Raw genomic sequence first — 20,265 nt, forward strand, 5'->3', positions numbered from 1 at the left:
CCACACACCCACAGGGAGTGCAGTGCCCGGTCTCGAGTCGGCCGCACCCACGGTTGTCCAGAACCGCCACAAAAGGTTTTTTTTATTTGGCGGCCATCTTGAAAAATGGCCGCCATTTTGGAATTTGCGTTGGCTCGGTTGAAAAAGTTAAAGAGGTGACCCAGAGGCATGTTCATGCCAAATTTCACGCTTGTATCCACGAGTGAAAGGTTCTCTCACAATATGGCTGTTAGCCGCTGTACTAGTAGAAAATGAACGAAAGTTTCACTAATATTTTAGAAATAGGTCAACAATACAAATTACGATAGTTTTGTGGATTAATTTACTTTTAATGCTTGGTCCCCTGTGCCCCCCACAAAATGATGGAGCTACTTCATATTTCACCAAAACCAGAGCAGAGGCCCAGGCCGTAGCGTAACGGTCTGGGCACCGGACTGGTGATCCAGTCGCGGTGTGCCGCGGGTTCGACTCCCGGACCCGACACGGCCTTTACCGCATGTCATCCCCCCATCTCTCTCCCGTTTCCTGTCAGCCTACTTTCTATCCCTTAAAAAATCAATAAAGGCGTAAGCCGCAAAAAAAAATATCTTAAAAAAACAAAAAAAACAGAGCAGAACTCCCACCACGGGACTCGGGTAATCAATTAATACAGTTGCAACCACTATATTAATGGAAAGTATTTCATACAGCTTAACTTAAAAAAATCTGAACTATCCCTTTAAGTTAAAACGTTTGGCAAATTTTCAACATGCATGAATTCAACCATAATTATTATTATAACCCCCAAAACACAGTCTTATATTATAGGAGACCAAATACATTTCCATCGGACCCATTTGAATGACCACCCGTGGGTACATTGAAAACGGCTCATCATCACTGCTAGTGTTAACTTTAGTGTATTTAATTAAATACCTGTCATTGGTGTGAACAGGCAAGTTGCCTTTCTTCCACAGAATGCTTGCAAGAGGATAGGCCTGGGGCTTACACTCCAAAGTCACCGTGGTGCCTGCTTTGGATTTGAGCAGAGCTCTCAGGAGGTTCCCTGTGAAGTCTGGAGGCGAGGCTGATGGGAAGAAACAAACAGACCTAAGAGGGGGACCGTTGCAAATCTCACAGGACACTTGATCTAGGTTACAACCAGGTCGATGAAACTTGTCAACTCTTAATGTTCTGCGGAGAGAGATTTTTCAAACATCTGTAATGGGATTTACAATGAAACGAAAGTGAAATCACCCTGAAGTCTACTGTTTGCAAGTCATTTTAAATATATAAGCCAGAACGATTTATGACAAAACTCTACATGGATGAAAGTAACCGTAACCTTTTTTTTATCAGTTTGCATAAAATATGGGCATACTCATATCTGATATTCACATTTAGTGAGAAGGGCTTCAACTTTGAAGAACATTATGAAAACCAAACATTCATCTATCATCTCATCTTCGCCCTTTTCAGCGGTTACATAAAAGTATATCGGTATATCAGGTCAGGATGAATAAATAAAATGTGTTTGACCCCACAACACCAATCTCACGGAACCCATTATCCATTAATCCAGACAACCTTTAGAATGACAGTAAGGTGACCTTTGCGATGCTTTGGTTACATCAACTTTGGGATTTGCACAGAAGATAAGAAAAGGCTATTTTACCTAAAACCATGAGCTCAGCGCTGAAATATATGACGCCATGTTTATTCTCGGCCACACACTGGTACATTCCGGTGTCGGAGAGCATCAGGACAGACACAGAGAGGACTCCATCGTCAATATGGACCCTTTCCTGATAAGACAAGGAGGATAGAATGCAACTGAATTTAATTCTAAAACACTACAACTACAACCACTACTTAATTCTGGCGGAATTAGAATATAATTATTTTATCCAAGTCTATCTTTAATGAATTATTTCTGTATTGTTTCCTCTTACATATATTATACATCAGTGTTGAATCAGTGTTGTGCTCAAGTTGAGAAACAAAGAGGATAGATACCACACGACAGAAACTGAGTTATGCTTGCTACTGTGTACATTTCACAGTAGATTAAGCCCATTGTCCCTCAAGCTGGAGAAGCTTGACCATGTAGCATGAATAATGAAAACAACCGCTGGCCCCATTCCGATGAAATATAGTGGCCTCCTGGGCACTGCACTCACTGATCCACTCAAGACTCTGGCTGTAACGCGCCGAGGAGGAGTAGAACAGAGAAAAGCTCAGTCACATCGTTCACGACACGCGTCGACCAAGGCACTTACACGTGTGACTCACACACACCTGCTGGATTTAATGTCACTGTGCCTTGTACTCCAAATGACAAATCTGTTCCATGCTATAATGATCTGTCTTAAAAAATAAAATAAAAACAGATTGAGCCGACATATAGGCCTATGAAATATAACGTGAGTGTGTGATTATAAAACGAGAACACACCTTTGTGTTTTTGAGGTGCGCTAGCCCCTCCAGTATACAGCTCTAATGTTTGTGTTGAACAAACATTAAAAATGCGATTGACAATGAACGGAGAATTTACATCATATGTGTCTGAGCAAATCAGCAAATGTATGTCGGCGGGAACCCTTGGCCAATAAGGGACCACCATTCTTGATGATGATGTACAATGATGTCCGGTGATTAGAGCGCCCCTCACTTCACACGGGTGTGATTTTTTACCTCTAAGGCCAGTGATTGGCCGTTCTTCAGCCACGTGTAGGAGGGCTTGGGCTTGCCATTGGCTTTACACTCCCAGTACAGCCTCTCTTCTATGGCCAGGGCCGTGTCCTTCATCGTCTGTATCCACTGAGGTTTGGCTAAAGGGAACACACATAGATTAGACTCATATGCCTGAGAGAGACGGGTGGATGGACTGACTCCCTCACTGAATGTGTTGGAGCCAATGTGATTCTGCCTGAGGAGGGTGTTTGCAGACTGACAGTTTGAATCAATGCAGATCGTAAGAGTCAGGAGATGGAGGAGCCATTTTCTACTTTAAAGAGTTGCCCACTTGGCAAATAGAGAGGAGTGAATGTAGGGTAGCACTTTGTTTTTATTTTTTTATATAGTTGCATCTCTTAAATGTGTCACCACCCTGTGGCAATTCGAGATTAGCACCAGATGTTACAGTGCGAAGCACCAGGGAGCAGGAAGCTGTGATGATGGATACTAAGCTATCACCCCACCGCCATGGTACTATGCATAATTAGCTTCACCTCTTTCTCAGCCCACTACACAAACAAACCCAAGTTTTTGCCTTTTGCATACGTACGGCAAAAGATTGAGGACTTTATGAGAAAATGGTTACAATTGTGTTAACATGAGGGTACAGTCACACCGAACTTTGATTCTGCCTATGCGGCGGATTCTGCTAATGCTTTTCAATGGGAATGGAGCATTATTTCTTTTGCCCTTGCACAGCTTTCCGTGTGTTGCGTCAGTACACCTTGGTGTTTATGCGCTCTATGTGCCAGGGAGGCTCCAATAGACAAAAAGTTTATTTGAAGCAGATAAATGCTCGAGACAGTTGTTGCTTTCCCCCACTGTCAAATTGGATGAATCTAAGATGGACCGGCCTGGCAACATCAAGACAGAAGGCACTGCAAGGCAAGCTACTCTGTTTTCAGGCTGCTCTGGCTGCACAACCTGCATTTATTCGATGGAGAGGTCATATCCACACTATATGCTTTTGTATTAGAATCAAATTATGGATCCCTATCTCTAGATACTTTATGGAGGCATGACATGGACTAATTAGTGTGCTGGGACCTTAGAGTATATATTAATAGAGACGGCACCGGATTTCTCCATTAAGTTGCTCAAAAGCGCATGAGGCGATTTCACTCCTCCTTCCGGGTAGGAACAGAGTGCATTCTGGGATTGATTGGGCCAAACACATGAACGCCCTGGCCGTTGACTATCATTGCATGCGCACAATGATAGTCAACGGACCAGCACGTTCATGTGTTTGGCCCAGCGCTGCAATGCAGCGGTCACTATGTCCATTTCGCCTCAGGGTTTCCTCTGGTTGCCGTCTCTATTAATATATACTCTAAGGCTGGGACACAGTTTGGTTCCAACTGCACTTTTTGCGATGACATATTTTTGGTACCTTCTTTCATAATTTATGGTTTGGGACGGAAGTGTCTGAAGGTTTCCTCATTTTGGAGTATGGTTGCCGAAAAACATTATGGTCGTATGGTCTCGCATTGCAGATAAGCTTGATTTAGGCTGCCCTTACACGGTAGTGGTAACTTTGCACAGGTATACAATGGTGTTTTGCTTTTCGTGACATCGTTGATTGATCCTCCAGGGAGGGGTGGGTTTACTTGTTATTTTATTCCTTGGTCTTTTATTGTTACTTTTACATTGTGTGTGTTGTACATGTGTTGTAAATGTATCTTGTTATTTGGTTTTTTTGGGGGTTTTTTTTGGCAATGTATCTACAGTACCGGTATGTAGTATACTATGTTAATTTGGCATAATTGCATTGTTTTTGTGATATAATGAATAAAACAACGTACTGGTGTATTTGATGAATTTCTCATGCCAGCTCTAGTTTTTATTATGCCACACAATCACAAGTGTAACTACCAACATAACAAAATGTTTTAAAACGAGGTACTGTACAAAATAAAATGTGCCCACCCTTTGAAATATCTAGTATCTTAACAATAACACAGGTGCAGTGAGTGTAGTACTGTACAGTAGGTGTTCCACTTCATGGGCATCACAGTACCGTAGAAGGCTATTCGGCCAGTGGCTGTGTTCTTGCCCATCTTGTTTTCAGCCACACACTCATAGCCCCCTGTGTCATCCTGCTGGAAACTGGGAATCTCCAGCACGGCATTTGAGTACTTCATCTTGACTTTGCTGGGGAAAGGAACACCGTTGGCTCTCTTCCAGGTGATCTCTGGGACAGGGCTGGAAGACAGGGGAAGTAAATCTCAGTTGAGTCTTCCTTTAAATTCCCTTTAAAGCTTTACGACCCTGGCTGAAGGAAATAGAGCTCCAAGAAAATGGCCCCCGAAAATGGCCCCTGTGAAATTTGATCTGATTCCGCCCATTCTGAAAACATTTTCAAATAAGGAAACCAAACTCGGATGGACCCATGACAATTTTGTCCCTGACGAGTAATCAATGATTATACACTGGCAGTGTTTTCAGTTCAAATCAGCATGGCAGTTAGTGGCAGCTGGTTTCCTAGCAGTATGGTAGCCTACGCTAACCATGTATTGGGTAGCTCTTTTTTGTTCATTTTTTGCACTGCAAGGCTGCAGTAATCTGATCCTAAACCAGCCTAAAACATCGCACAAGTTAAACAGCACTTCCTTGTGTTTCTCTTTCACCAGTGCAGCGCGTCACGGTACTCCACAGACTACACACACAGTAGTACAGTGCTTCTTAGGTCTTACACATAATGATAAACAGCCCCTAGTTCCACGGGATACACGGCTGATTCCGACCCGTGTGATTCTGCTAAAACACGGATCCGACCCGTGCGGATCTCGGGTCCTCTGGGGAATTGTTTCCCAACCTTTTTATACTGAAGTACCACCTCAGAAAATATTTGGCTCTCCAAGTACCACCATAATAACTGATGTTAAAATACAGGAGCATATACCTGCCCTTTTTGTTTCATTCCTAAGCAAATAATACTGCTGCTCTGACAAAACTGTCTAATCACTAATCAGCACAACTGATGATATTTGTAATGTGATTAATCCGTTCTCAAAATTCAAATGTTCTATTAACGGCTAGGTGTGCTGCTGTCATGCTCATTTCAGCACGGCTGCAGAGCCTATTTCAACCAAGACTTCTAGCTTCAAATTGACATATTGGTTGTTCAGTTTGACCCACCAGTTTTGGAAATATGGCTTATAGAGTCATGTCTTGCAGAAAACAGCGAGTTGAGAAAACAAAACAGGCTTGAAAGGTTCACTTCTGTGGTCTCTAACATTACACCTATGTTTAAGCATTTATTTCATATTTCAGCTCTGACACTTATTTCAGACATGCTCTAGTATGTGAAGAGTCTGCCTGTGCTATTAACTCATTTTGGATTAAAAAATATATAAAGTTTTTCTCCTCTGGTGAAAAGCTGGAGGTTGCACGATGGCAGGCACTCAGTCATATCTGGTATTCTGGTCACAAATATTTCATAATTTTTTTGTCTGTTTTTCCCCTTTTTTGGGCGACTCCTCTGTGTACCACCAATGGTACAAGTACCAGTGGTTTGGAACGCCTGCTCTGGGGTATCTTCGGAATCGGGGGTCCGTGAAAGAGCTCTATCGGGGCTTGACGCGGCTTTAAACTTATTTGAACTAATTTCAACTATGAATAAAGAGAAAAGTCTTTCTGGAAAGAAGCATGTATGAAAACATAGCCTTTTTTCGGACATGTAAAAGCGACATTGTAAAAGTGACATTACAATACACAATAGAAATCCCAGGATTCATTGACTGGAATGAAAGACAAAGAGAAAGATTGAAAACATGGTTCAAGAAATCCATGCTTACTTCCCGAGGGCGAAACACTCCAGTGTTATGGTTGATCCTTTGGCGGCGGGTACATTGTCTGGGAAATGAACTTCTATTTTCGGCTCATATTCACCCATCACTCCTATCAAGTGCAAGCACAAGTACATGTTCACTCTTCCATTATTCATGACTCACAAGCAGTATGGCTTGCATTATGTACCAAACAATAGCATAGTTAAAAAATAACAGAGGCAATAGAAAAGAAGCCACATGACATGAGCCAACATTCTCTCTTGGTGAACTTGAAAGAGCTACACCTCTTAAGTGCTTTACAGAGTCGAGAGTGATTGCACATAACAGTTCAAAAGACGGAGGCCAGAAACGCAGGGCACTATGTATGGGCAACGTAACGGACGGAGTGCATTATCTCACCCCAACGTAAGTGAAAACGGACTATGACTGGGCCTTTAAATGTGTAGTCACTAGTAGTCACGTATGTGTGAAGTGAACAAATTATTCAAACCACTTCTAGGTAGTATGCAAGTATTATAATATAATTTATATCCATATTCTGTGAAACCAGACAGGAATCAGGATTGGTAGCAGATTCGATATATAATTTTTTTTCTTTTTTAGAATAATCGTTATGAGAACATCTTTTCTCAGTGTATCAAATGCTGGTTAATGTTGAATTCATCCAAAAAGGCAATGTGTTATTTTTTAATCATAACAGAAAATAGAGCAATCTATTGGTATGCACAACTGCTGGGTGAATTCACATGAAAGCACAGGGAATGCTTTTGAACAGAGAGAGAATTATGGGCAAGCAACGTCAGCATAGAAAACGTACAGGTTGTTTGTTTACTGGCCTAGATCCTGCTGCAAGGATTTATTCAATACCATTAGCAGCCTGGGAGTCATGTTAACTTCATCAAATATAGGACGGAAAATACGTTATTATTCAAAAAGAATACCCTCATTAGACGTCTGAATATACTTATTTTAATACATTATGGAAATCCATTTTTAATCTTACCATCTGTCCTGAGGATCAACGATGTAGGTGAACTATGAACTTTGCCCTTTGTGATACTGTTCATCACCACACACGTGTAGTTGCCCACATCAGAGGTCTCCACCTTGGCAATGTACAGGTTTCCCGTCTCCTGGGAGACAAAGCGTCGATTGTCTTGCTGAACAAAGTATGGGTACTCATTGAAGACCCATGCATAAGTAAGGTCTAGAAGGGAGAACGATCAATTAGCAATGACTAGACATTTGAAATAGAATGTGATTAACCAGTTAAACCCTACCTACGTAGATGCCTGGAGTCGCCCCGGGGCTCTATACTAGATCCTCTATTATTTCCCTCCACACCAAATCTCTTCAACGAAAATAGTACAAGCTCGCAACGAATAAGGACACTAGGGTTCAAGTGGTTGAACCAATTCAATATGAGAATTCCAGGTATAACTATATAAAATATTATGTTTGAAATATTATTAAATAATTTTTAATTTTATAAAAATGTATTGTAGATAGTAGAGTGCAAAAAGAGTTACTTCACCTCCTGAGTGTGTGGGTGTTCCACAAAGTAACACCACTCCCTGACCTTCTCGCACAGAGACCGCACTTCTGGTGTGGACTCTAAAATGATCCAAGTCTAAAGGAGGGAGGGAGGTGACAAAGGTCATTACATAATCTTATAGAAAATCACACAAGGGAATTGGAATCAAGTAAATGCCTTAGAAGACACTCATACAAGAACAAGACCATATGATTAGAGGAAATTGTCGTCCACAATTATCATTCTATGAATGATAATTTCATAATGATAATTTAAGTGCTGTAATGCTCAAGAGAGATGGAGGGTGTGAAAACATACTGTACATTATTCGAAGTACCCAAGGGTAGGCTACATAAAAGTACAGGGCGTTGTAATTATCAACTCAAATACACAGCGTGTTCAATTATCAAATACCTTCATTCAATAAGCTTTTCAATACAGAAAGGAACATTTTCCCTGTCCCTCTGGGACCCAGGCCTATGAAAACATATTACTTCCACGAAAACAAGAGCAGTTACAAGCACATTCAAGACCATTTGAAATCACGATGTGTAGTGTATAAACAAATTATTTGTACCTGGGGAAATATATCAATATAATATTGCTTGCTATCGTATATGATGAGACTACTTATCATCTGGGATTTTGGATAGAGAAATATTGTGATATGATCGCTTATCGCCTTATTTTATACTTTAAAAAATGTCTAATATTAGCGGAAATGTAAAAATATATAAATTATCGTCCCAATATCGACATTGAGGTATTTGGTCAGAAATAACTGTGATACTTGATTCTGTCCATAACTCCCTGCCCTAACACAACTTACAAGCAAACTGTAGACTTGCTCTCCTGCTGAGAATGGCGCCCACAGTGTTGTAGGCCATACATTGGTACATCCCAGCATCCTGGTACCGGTCCAGGCTCCTTATAATGAGGTTGCCCCCAGACAGACGCCGTCGAAGATCCAGGCCCAGATTTATGAGTGTCCCGTTCAGTGACCATCTGTGAGGGCAAAGACACCATCAGCTGCTGCCAAAACACGCCGTCCATTCCTATCTCACCGACCACCAAGGTTGGCTGACAGGGGGAGGCAAGCTCAAGAACACAACTCTGTTGGAGGAAGGATGTCTGTGTGGCTTTAGCATTTTATTTTTAACATAATTGTTATTGAAGGAATGTCACAGGATAAGGTAAACAGCCAATGATAGAAAGAAACCCTTATAGTTTTCAGAAAAAGAAAGAAAAAAGAAAAAACGCTCAACCCCCTTCCGTAAAAGGAGTGCAAATAAATAAGAAGCAGGTAAAAACAGCGGGGGGGAAAGAGTGATACAGCATGTGATACGCTTGTTGGTAGAATATATTATACACAGAGTATGCTTAACCCATACTGTTCTCAAGGCGCCACCTCGAGCACTCCAGGAGACCGACCACCTATCCAACAGAGGCTGCCACATTTTCAGGAAGACGTGATCTTTTTTGTCGATTACATACCGAATTCTCTTCATGTGTAGCACATTGCCCATGAAGGCTCCACTGCTGAAACAGACGGCTAGATTCTGATTTCCATTGTTGCAAAATCAAACGTTTGCATTTTAAATGGACAAGTTGCAATTCAGGCTATCTAGGGCTGTCTTTGTACCAACGTTTGTGCACAAAAGGTTCACTGGTGAAAGAATGCTTCTCTTAGCACCTACTTCTGAAGACGACGGGGAAGTGTCAGCAATGGTTGGGGTGAGTGTGCCAAGGTGGAATAGGAACTGCTTCTGGCAACGACAGCACATCTGCTTTCTCACACAGAGCTCTCTGCTCTGCTTTATCACACAGAGCTCTCTGCTCCATCTTTTATCTACACTATAAAGTCCTCCACAGTGTTAATTTAACTCTGAAAGAGTACAAACTACAAATGTTACTAAATTCCCCTGTTACAGGTCCATTTGGTATTTTGGTTACATTAGTACACTCAAAGTTAGAAATGCACTTTGCTGTTTACTAAAGGGCAACAGGGACAACTTTGTAAAAGCTTTCAGGACTATACTTCTGAATAACTTCTTAAAGAAAATGTCAAAACCTCTCAACGTTGACAAGTGCTTACTGCCATATTCCACACGTTCTTCCTAAGCTCAAGAGCCCTTGGCAGCGTGGCCTTTTGGGCATGCAAGGTAAATCCTACCATGTACCAACGTCAACTTTGAGAAGCACATGAGGCAGTTAGTGTGTCACTTAAGGAGAGTGAGACTAGGCACATACAGAAGGCTATAAATATCTCTTGTCGAAACGTATTTCTCTTTGATTTATAGGCATTGCATTTAGAACACTCAGAAACCTGTTCCCTGTGTGTGTGTGTGTGTGTGTGTGTGTGTGTGTGTGTGTGTGTGTGTGTGTGTGTGTGTGTGTGTGTGTGTGTGTGTGCGACGCGCGTGCATGCGTGTGTACGTACGTGAGTGAGTGAATGAGTGAGTGTGTGCATGTGAATGTGTGTTAATAGTTTGAGTCAACATTAACACCTCTTTTCGTCCCTCTCTGAAGCATAATTGTTCAACGGTACCACGGCCTGAACATAGGACATATTGCCAAAATCAAACGTTTGCATTTTAAACGGACAAGTTGCAATTCAAGGCTATCTTTATACCAACGCTTGTGCAGATTGCCAGTTTTGCTGGAACCTTGCTTACTAACTGTCTGACCACCTGACCATAAGGAAAACTTTGACTGGAAAAGACTCGCTCACCGTATAGAGAAAGAAGTAAAACTCCTTAGACTGAGACTTGGAAAAATATATTTTATTTTATTTTATCATGCTGTGCTCATGGTGCTCTGTGCTCATGGTGCAATTTGACCACCTGACCACACATAAACCAGATTCTTCTGCAGTAATAGCTTCTTGACCCGGGTAAGGCAAAACCTTGAACAGCAACTAAATTACGTTTCCTGTTGACAAAGGGTGAAAAGAAACTAATACTGCATTGCGCCCAACGTCCAATGTGGAAAAAGCAGGGTAATGTATATAACACATGTCTTTTCTACCATTATTCTGCAACACTCTGGTGATGGGAATTCCATCTACTGAGTGAGTGACAGGGCTGGCAGAGGGAGGGAAACGAGAGGAACGATAGGAGAGGACAGAGCAGCTAGTGTAAGCCCATTTACACTTCAAGAGAGGAGCCGGAGAGGTGCCGAGGGCATGCGGAGTCCGGCACAGCCAGCTTGAAAAGATGCCGCACTAGACATGCTCATCTTGGCTTTAATCAGTGCACGGAAATACCTCGTCTTAGCTGCGATAATGAATGTACGCACACCGCACCGCTATTATTCAGCAAGTCTGCGCTGGCCGCGCCGAAGCAATTCCACCACTGAACACAAAAGATGCTTCTAATCAATGGCTGTTAGCGTTAGGCCAGTCTCTAGCAACAGAGGCTGTTTTCATAGTGTTTTATAAGAGCCAACAGTCATTAAGATGCTACACATGTGTCACTTCAGATACTATCTGGTGAGACAAGAGACAGATTGGCAGTATGTGAGTCAATATGAATCACTGAAGCCATAATGAAGCTCAACGCTTAGTATTCCTACTTGCACTTTATCCTAATTTCATGGGAAATTAATAAAGGAGACAGGCTAAGTCCATGCTTATTACACATACAGAACATAATCTGGGAATTCATAAGCCACTAATCAAATGAATGTGATCTGTAAGATGAGGAGAAAGCTGTGAGATCAGCCACAAAGTGTCTATTGTGAATGAGGACCATTCACTGTAGATAATTATAACATAAAACATAGCTAGCTACAGTATATAGTTTATAGATTTATATATTTAACTTAGACAATATTTGAAAGACCAACTGCAGCAATTATTTATTATTATTATAAATCTGACAAAGCCAACGTGTAAAAGGTCATAGCATAATATTCGCTATACATTATCTGTCCCAGGCTCACTCTGTAAGTACTTTAATACCATGGTCCACGACGTGTAGGGAAATGGAGCCAGAATGTAATCCTTACATACCTGTACTGAGGGAGCGGGGTCCCCTTAGCATCACAGGTCAGAGTTGCCTCCTCCTCTATTGCATCAATTGGGATGAACAAGTCCCCCGGTTCCATCCTCCATCTTGGACCATGGTACGATCCACTATCCAGACATTCTGTCAGAAGTACACAGTAAAATCCTCAGTGTTCTTTTCAATCTGAGTGTTCAAATGGGCCCAATATCGTTGCATGACAAAGCATACATTTACCTTAAAGTAATCCCCACCAGTCAATGAGCGTGACATTCTGCCGTTGGTTAGTATAGGGATGTCTCAGCGGCCCTCTGATGAGTTATTTCAACTTGTCTAGTTGGTTCATTATAAAGCACTACTCCATACCCGTTCGGGGATATGAGCACCCAAAGTATTGGTAGTACTACTGTACAAAATGTCTTGTCCTCTGAAAGAATGATTTATTTTCTATCCAATCACAGCGCAGAATGGCACACCTTCTAGCCAATCACAGCACAGAATGAAACACCTGCTTCCAGCCAATCACAGGAAGCAATCTCTAGAATTACGGTATTAGTAAAGACATGGACTTAATAACACGATAAATGGCAAATGCTTCTCCAGGCAAAACTCAGAAATGGATTGAACCCTTATTGTGAGTGGAAGTCAATATGGAGAGTTGTGCCTCTAAAAACTCACGCAGCACCCCATCAATTGTGGTGGCACTGCATGGTGACACAATTTTCATCTCTTTAGACATTGCAGGATTGTAAACGTCCTTCCTTGCGCAAAAGAATCATTACACATATAGAAAGACGCTTTACCTGCCAGACAGTCGATGATTGATAACAGTAGAATCTGTTTCCATGGAAACGTCATCTTTGGCAGCCAAGGGCAAATGAGACTCTCATCCAATAAGCTCTGAAATGACACTCTGGTTCTCTGAAACAGGCCAGGGAGCTTGACCTGTTGGAACAAGAATTGCGTTGGAAATACCAAAGTCAGCAAGCTCATGTGTATCATAGTAGGCTGGATGATAAAAAAAAAAGTATAATCCTCTTAGTAATCAATCACATGGAGTAGGGCTGGGTGATATGGACATGACAAAATCAAATATTACAATATTTTTTGATCAAATACCTTGGTATTGATAGTGTGACTCTAATATCGTATTGTGACAAATCCACATTTTCTAAAATTGCAAATCTACAAGCTCACAACGCATTTCGATACAATGTTGTGAGCTGGCAGATGGCGGGTGGCAACGGCTTCTTGCTTGGAAACCGGCAGGTTCCTGGTTCGAGGCCCAGCTTTTGATCCCTTCTGGGTTACTGCCGAAGTGTCCTTACAGGCCCGGGTGGACTGCAGTGAAATTGTAAAGTATTGCAATCCAATTCAAGTGAGGTTTGTGTTTAGTTGTATTATTGTTAAAACATTGAGAGCTTCTGCTCTGCTGTCTGCACTGCAGACAGTGCCTGCTGTGTTGTGGGGTAGCTTTGAAATGTTATCAACCGATAATTACCACGAGGTTACTTATCACTCGAAATGAATGCGATCGACTGAGCCAGCAGGCTCGCCTGGAGCCTACTGCATGTACACTGGCTGCAATTAGGAAACCGCCAAGCAAAAACATCATGAAACTGACTTACATGGCCGGTTAAGACTGATATGAGGTTAGAGGACTTACATGGCCGGTTAAGACTGATACTGTATGAGGTTAGAGGACTTGCTTGGATGGTTAAGGCTGAGGTTATATCCACGTCGGACAATTCTGTGTTTCCTAATCGCAGCCAGATGGCTCCAGGCGAGCCTGCTGGCTCGATTGCATTCGAGTGATAAGTAACCTACTGGTGATTATCGGTTGATTTTCATATGAATCCGTTGTATTTTACACACGCACACGCACACACACACACACACACACACACACACACACACACACACACACACACACACACACACACACACACACACACACACACACACACACACACACACACACGCACACACACACACACACACACACACACACCACCTTTTTATTATTTTGATTTTATTATCAGCACACATTGTGAAAAAAGGTATTTTGCTGTATGGCTGCATTCATTCAGCACCATGGACAGCGACTAGTCTCTGCCTGCCTGCCTCTCTCTCTCTCTCTCTCTTTTTGAGGGAGCTGCCGCACGGCACCGAGGAGATCCCTGAAATGTAGTCTAGCCCAGGGGCCCCTACTACTGTAAATCCGGCACTGTGTCCTCATGCAAGACACTGAACCCATAACTTTTCCCGATGAGCAGGTTGGTGCCGTGCATGATTTCATCTAACCTGACTCTGCCAGATTGCGGCATGCAGTATTGAGTTCACAAGTTCCCTTTTCCTGCATGCATCTGGGCTCTCTTAAGCAGAAACGATGAACCGGAAGCAGCGGGACAAACATTTGATATCTCCATAATAATTGTGTTGTGGTCATGTTAGGTTGTGTTTACTACTTTACTTGCGCTGTAGCACAGCTTCAATATGTCATAAGTCTTGCGCTGATCCCGCCTCTAGCGGCCGCATACAACCAGAATCGCTCCAACCAGAATTAGTTCGGAGTGCATCGTCTCTGCCCGAGAGACCAGACTCTCCCTTCAGGCAGAATGCAAATGTTGTCCAGCAGGGGGAGTGGTTTCACCATGCTAGGTTTCATCTGCCATCGGTGTGAATAAATGTAATGCACATTGTAAAGGAGTGGTTCTCAAACATATTCATGTCAAGGACCCCAATTTATCTCATATTTAGCCATGGCACGGACACCCCATCTGAAAATATTTTGTGATAGGGAAGATTTGTGTTTCATAGACATTTCACATTTTTCACATTTTGTTTAGTTTGAAGATCAGATATTTTTTTATGTATGCATAGGGTTATAGTGGTTAATCTGCTTTCAAGTTTCAATGCTGTGCAGGTTGGTGCCTTGCATGGTTTCCTCCGCAATCAAAGTATGAATGTGTTTGTGAATGAGTGGAATGTAAGGCCCAAACCACACCGCAACTCCTTGCAACAAAACAAACGACACCAATGGAACTCCTTGCAACATGCCATTGGGAATAATTGGGTTGCAAGTAGTTGCAAGGAGTTGCATGTTGCAAGGAGTTGCATGGCGACCCTCTGGTGTGGTTAGGGCTTAATGCACAATCTATGTAAAGGAAAGGACAAAATAAAGCCTAAGTTATTAAAACCAGGAAAAGAGAACACTGTCATTTCACAATATCCAAAATCCTAGATCTGATCTTGTCTCATATATAACGTTATTAATATAATATTGATATTATACCACAATTGGTTTTGGAATTTGGAGAGCAGGCATGCATTTTAATTATAGTACCATGCCAGTACCTCCTACCTTATAGTCTAAAGGTCATTACACACTGGCGAATTAGCGACGCGATGCGAATAAGCGATCTGAAAATGCGAAATATTGCATGTTGCAGTTCGCCTGCGAATCTCTGCAAAATACGACACCAGAGCGAACAAATAAAAGCGAAAACGGTCGCATTTTCGCACATTCGCACATTCGCCACTGATGTGGAAGCTTGCATGGACTTCAATTGTTTTTTTTTAAATGCGAATTATTCGCACGAATATATCGCGTCGCTAATTCGCCAGTGTGTAATGACCTTTAGAGAGGGATTCCCAAAGTGGGGTGCATGCATGCAAGAAGATAAATCTAATAGTGGTTTAATGCATGTATAATAATAGTTATTATTTATTTATTATCATTAAACCACCAAAAATGATTTTTAAAAGTGAAAGCATGCAATTAAAACATGTCATTAACAACTTAATGTACCCAAAATGCACTTCAGCTGCAATTTCAGTCATTTTAATTATTTTCTTTAATTTAATGGGACTCCATCTTATCTCATGATGGCCCTCTGCCAGTGACCCTGTGCATAATTATGGCCCTGTCCTCTTCTCACCCGGGAACAGAGTGGCATCATCGCTATTCAAAAGTGACGTTTTTAAAGCACAATAAAGCACATTTCACTTTGTTGCTGATGTGCTATACAAAAGAAACAGACAGTTTCCTAATCCTTGCCTTGTGTAAAACTTTGCTGTGCACATTTCTTTCATTTATTTACATGTGTTATATATAATAAATAGGCTACTATTGTTAAGTGCATCAGCCCAGATGGGATGTAGAAGGGGTGGAATGCCTAAAGTCTGGGAACCTGGTCTAAGTCTGTGTGTTATAGCCACTCAGTAGCCTAGAGAAAAGACACCCAGTCTGAGGGTGATATCTGAGGCATAATGGGACGAGGCCCATGCCAATCTATTAGGGGAAGTGAACAGCACCCAGGCTCAGCCGATCCTTCACTTGGACGGAGTCACCCTCTGTCCGCCTAGGGAAGGCTTGGACCTGTAGAATTGGGTGCTGTCCAATCAATTAGATTCACCCATAGCAGCATGTGTCTCCTCACATGCTGCGGCGAGTCAAGGCAGCCTGATGAGAAAGCCATTCCATCCACACAGGTCCAAAATCAAGGGCAAATGTTTGTCTGCTTAGAGCATGTGTTCCAAATTGCGACGCTCCATCCAAGGAGATGGGCTGAGTTACTGAATAACGATATAACTTGTGAAATATTAGTGTGCACACACAACAGGTGAACTCAGAAGGCAGGTGTGCAGTCATCCAGACATGGTTGTACACATACTTTGGTGGCTGGTAATGTGTGCAGAAACAGGCGTGTGGAGAGGACAGAAACACACACACACACACACACACACACACACACACACACACACACACACACACACACACACACACACACACACACACACACACACACACACACACACACACACACACACACACACACACACACTTATTTTAAACCCTGGTGTGTGGCTCATTTGTGGACTAATCCTATAGGCCTAGTCTAGTTCAGAGTAATTCTTATGGATGTGAAAATTGTTTGCCGTGATTCTTGGATGCCAGATGATGAGACACGTGGTGTCTAAGCCAGGATTTGATTCCTTTCCAGTCTTTCATGTTTGCCGGGTCTTTTTTTTCCTCCTCCTTGCTCTCCAAAATTGGATTTGCATGGCTCTCCTCAAGAACACTCCTGCACGCCACACCTCAGTGATAGCCCCCATATAGTCTGAGAACTGCCGGCACACCAGGAGGAGTAGGGATTTGATGCATGTTTGTGGAAGGTACAGTAGGCATTACACTGGTGGTGTCAGTTCTGTGATGTTGTAGTATGCATTTCTAATGGAGATTTGTCAGGGAATGCACCGTTTAGCAAGGTGATGCTGATGCCACAAGAACCTTGTAATGCAGGCCTAATAAATCATTTATCATGTGAGCGAGTCATCACTAACTGGGATGCAGGTACAAATGTGTGCATTAAAGCATACTGTCAATGGCAGACCACAGAGGCATCCAATGTTTGCATCCACGCAACATACCGGTACACAAAAACACATCCCCGCACACACGCACGCACGCACGCACACACACACACACACACACACACACACACACACACACACACACACACACACACACACACACACACACACACACACACACACACACACACAGACGCACACACACACACACAGTCACACACACACACACACACACACACACACACACACACACACACACACACACACACACACACACACACACACACACACACACACCTCTTACAGTGGTGAATGGTGATTATTATGAAGAAAGACTGTGAGAAAGCTTTTAGGATGAATCATTCTCGAGCAATAAATGAGTGTATGCATTTCTACTTACAAAGTAATGGAAAGACTGTCATAAAAACAGCACCACACTCATCCAGTATCCAAGTAACATGCTGCCTCAACAGAATGGCCTGCTAAGAGTGGGGGTGGAGTCGGTGGACTTAGTGTTCTGGAGCTGCATTCTTCACAAACATTATTTTAATTAACATGGTGACATGGAGGTAGCCTATACAATAATTAGTCCCTGCATGCTGCAAAGCAGTGTTCGTCCATGCTGCAAAGCAGAATGTGTGTGTGTGTGTGTGTGTGTGTGTGTGTGTGTGTGTGTGTGTGTGTGTGTGTGTGTGTGTGTGTTACTACACACTTATCAGCTAGTATCTCTTGAGAGGCTAAAGCCCCCCCCCCCCCACACACACACACCCCTCCTCCCTCATACAGGCTTGATACAGCTTTGAATAGAAAGACATCCATGGAGTCTTGGACGTCTATGCCGAGTTATTTCTGAACACGCAATTTACACCTGCATGATATGCATGCCCATTGCCCACCTCAGGTCGTGCTGTCCCCCGGCTGCGGTTAATGGCCAACACATTTCAAAAGGTGAGAAGTGAAGCTGGTTAGACTAGACTGGGGATTCGTGGGAATTATTCTGTAGTACCACATAGGACGATTTAAGAGACAACAGTGGTATGAGGGTTGGTATACTGTGTACTGTATATTAGGCAGTTAAATAGGATACTGCGTTTTTATATTGCTTTAAGTCTTAAGAAGAAGAATAGATAGCATGCCTGCACCCATTCTTGAACCACAACACCGCCTCCAATCTACAAAAGCCATGTTTCTTCTGTCAATACACACAGCCCTTGAAAATAGGCTACAATGATGCATGCGTGTGGAGGAATTGATTGCAGCTGGGAGGGCATGCTGCGTGTTGTCCAAGCTTAAAAAAACAGGCATTCTACTAGCAAAAAAAGGGACATACTGTATCTATGCAATGTAGAGACCGCATTGTGATGGCATATAATACCAGATGGTGGTTATCAATTCATAAACATATATTCTAGCACGTAAACACTATTGCATGCATAATTTATCACAATTTTCGTCTGTATCTATTAAAGCACGTCCACCAAGCGCGCTCATATGGGTAGCTGTTTTTTTCTTACCTTCCTCCCCTTATCTTGAAATATCTTGAGACCAGCAGCAGAAAGAAAATTCTGTTCTCATAAAACACTCGAGTGAAATATTCTCCATGGAAACCGCCTTTTTGCGTAATTTGGTCAAAACCACAAATACGTTCATACAGGTGAAATTGAGCCGACGGCCAGTTAGAAATAATAGGCAGCGGAGGACGGATATGTGCACGCGTTTCATATCGCTTCCCTCTCCCGTCCAAAAAAAACAACACCCACGCAGTTTGCTCGTGGATCACATTTGAAATATCCCCGGCATCGCGCTCGACACTGCCCCGTGTTTACGCTCTCAAACCACCTCCACATGTAAATGATTCTTGGGCAGAGACTGGATGATTTTATGCGCATCAAGTCGGGTTCCCTTCCCTCGTGAAGTAGGCTGGCTATACCCGTAACAAGGCGACGGAAGATTCAGCGGAGAAGGTAGCCTATGGCAGGGGAGGGATGGCGCACCTGTCGACGAACTGCGCCACCTTTCGCCAGACATGTGATCTGCTCGGAGACGGTGGGTGAACCGTGGACAACACTAGGCTACTATACTAGTACTCACTGCGTAAAAATGGACAGCTTTTGTTTATTTCCTCCCGGACCCCTGGCAGTCCCCAACCAAAGATTGTAATGATGATAGGAGGTTTTTTATTTGAGGAAGATCAAGTCTTAGGATAGGAATTATTGGGGTGGTGTGAGGTGAGGTGTGTGTCTGTGTGTGTGTGTGTGTGTGTGTGTGTGTGTGTGTGTGTGTGTGTGTGTGTGTGTGTGTGTGACTGTGTGTGTGTGTGGGGGGGGGGGGGCGCAGACAGACAGACAGGCAGACACCCCAGGGGGTGTCTGTCTGTCTGTCTGTCTGTCTGTCTGTCTGTCTGTCTGTCTGTCTGTCTGTCTATTGTATCTGGGCTCACTTATAGTACCCGTGTACTGCTAGTCAAGAAGTTCCAAACTTTGTCTTTGCCTCCATATTGATTCCCTAATTTTGCTGACTCATTTTGATTTGTATAGGATAGGATAAATAACCATGTCATGTGAAATTGCAAAATAGGATACTGCTTTTCTGTGGAATTTAAAATAAGATTTGGTTATTTTACTATGGCCCACAAGAAGTGAGCCCAGTGTCCATGACATCATGGAGACCATGGACACTTTGAAATACTGAAATATCTAAAAACACATATTGCCCACATAAAAACCTCAGGAAACTATTTCTTGTCTCCCAAACATCATTAAAATAATATCTGGTTGCAAAAGGGGTGAAGTGGCCCTTTAAGCATTTCCAAATGGCTTCCCTTATAGATGGAAATGTGCTATTG

At 42.6% G+C, this 20,265-nt stretch overlaps 1 protein-coding gene across 1 annotated transcript in view; it reads right to left on the reverse strand.

Moving 5' to 3' along the window:
- The window catches only part of LOC310861249 (contactin-3-like), a 50,843-nt gene extending 31,788 nt beyond the window's left edge, over positions 1 to 19,055 (reverse strand). Inside the window, exons 1-11 of the mRNA XM_083768646.1 lie at positions 18,935 to 19,055; positions 12,848 to 12,989; positions 12,053 to 12,188; positions 8,870 to 9,045; positions 8,041 to 8,136; positions 7,510 to 7,713; positions 6,513 to 6,615; positions 4,733 to 4,917; positions 2,674 to 2,810; positions 1,655 to 1,784; positions 916 to 1,066 (exon numbers count right to left, since the gene is read on the reverse strand). Coding sequence (XP_083624772.1) covers positions 916 to 1,066; positions 1,655 to 1,784; positions 2,674 to 2,810; positions 4,733 to 4,917; positions 6,513 to 6,615; positions 7,510 to 7,713; positions 8,041 to 8,136; positions 8,870 to 9,045; positions 12,053 to 12,188; positions 12,848 to 12,902 — 1,373 coding nt within the window. The 5' untranslated portion in view covers positions 12,903 to 12,989; positions 18,935 to 19,055. The remainder of the gene's footprint in view (positions 1 to 915; positions 1,067 to 1,654; positions 1,785 to 2,673; positions 2,811 to 4,732; positions 4,918 to 6,512; positions 6,616 to 7,509; positions 7,714 to 8,040; positions 8,137 to 8,869; positions 9,046 to 12,052; positions 12,189 to 12,847; positions 12,990 to 18,934) is intronic.
- Positions 19,056 to 20,265: the final 1,210 nt, after the last annotated feature.

The sequence above is a fragment of the Protomyctophum parallelum genome (genome assembly GCF_964188405.1).
Source record: "Protomyctophum parallelum genome assembly, chromosome: 7".
Lineage (NCBI taxonomy): Eukaryota > Metazoa > Chordata > Actinopteri > Myctophiformes > Myctophidae > Protomyctophum > Protomyctophum parallelum.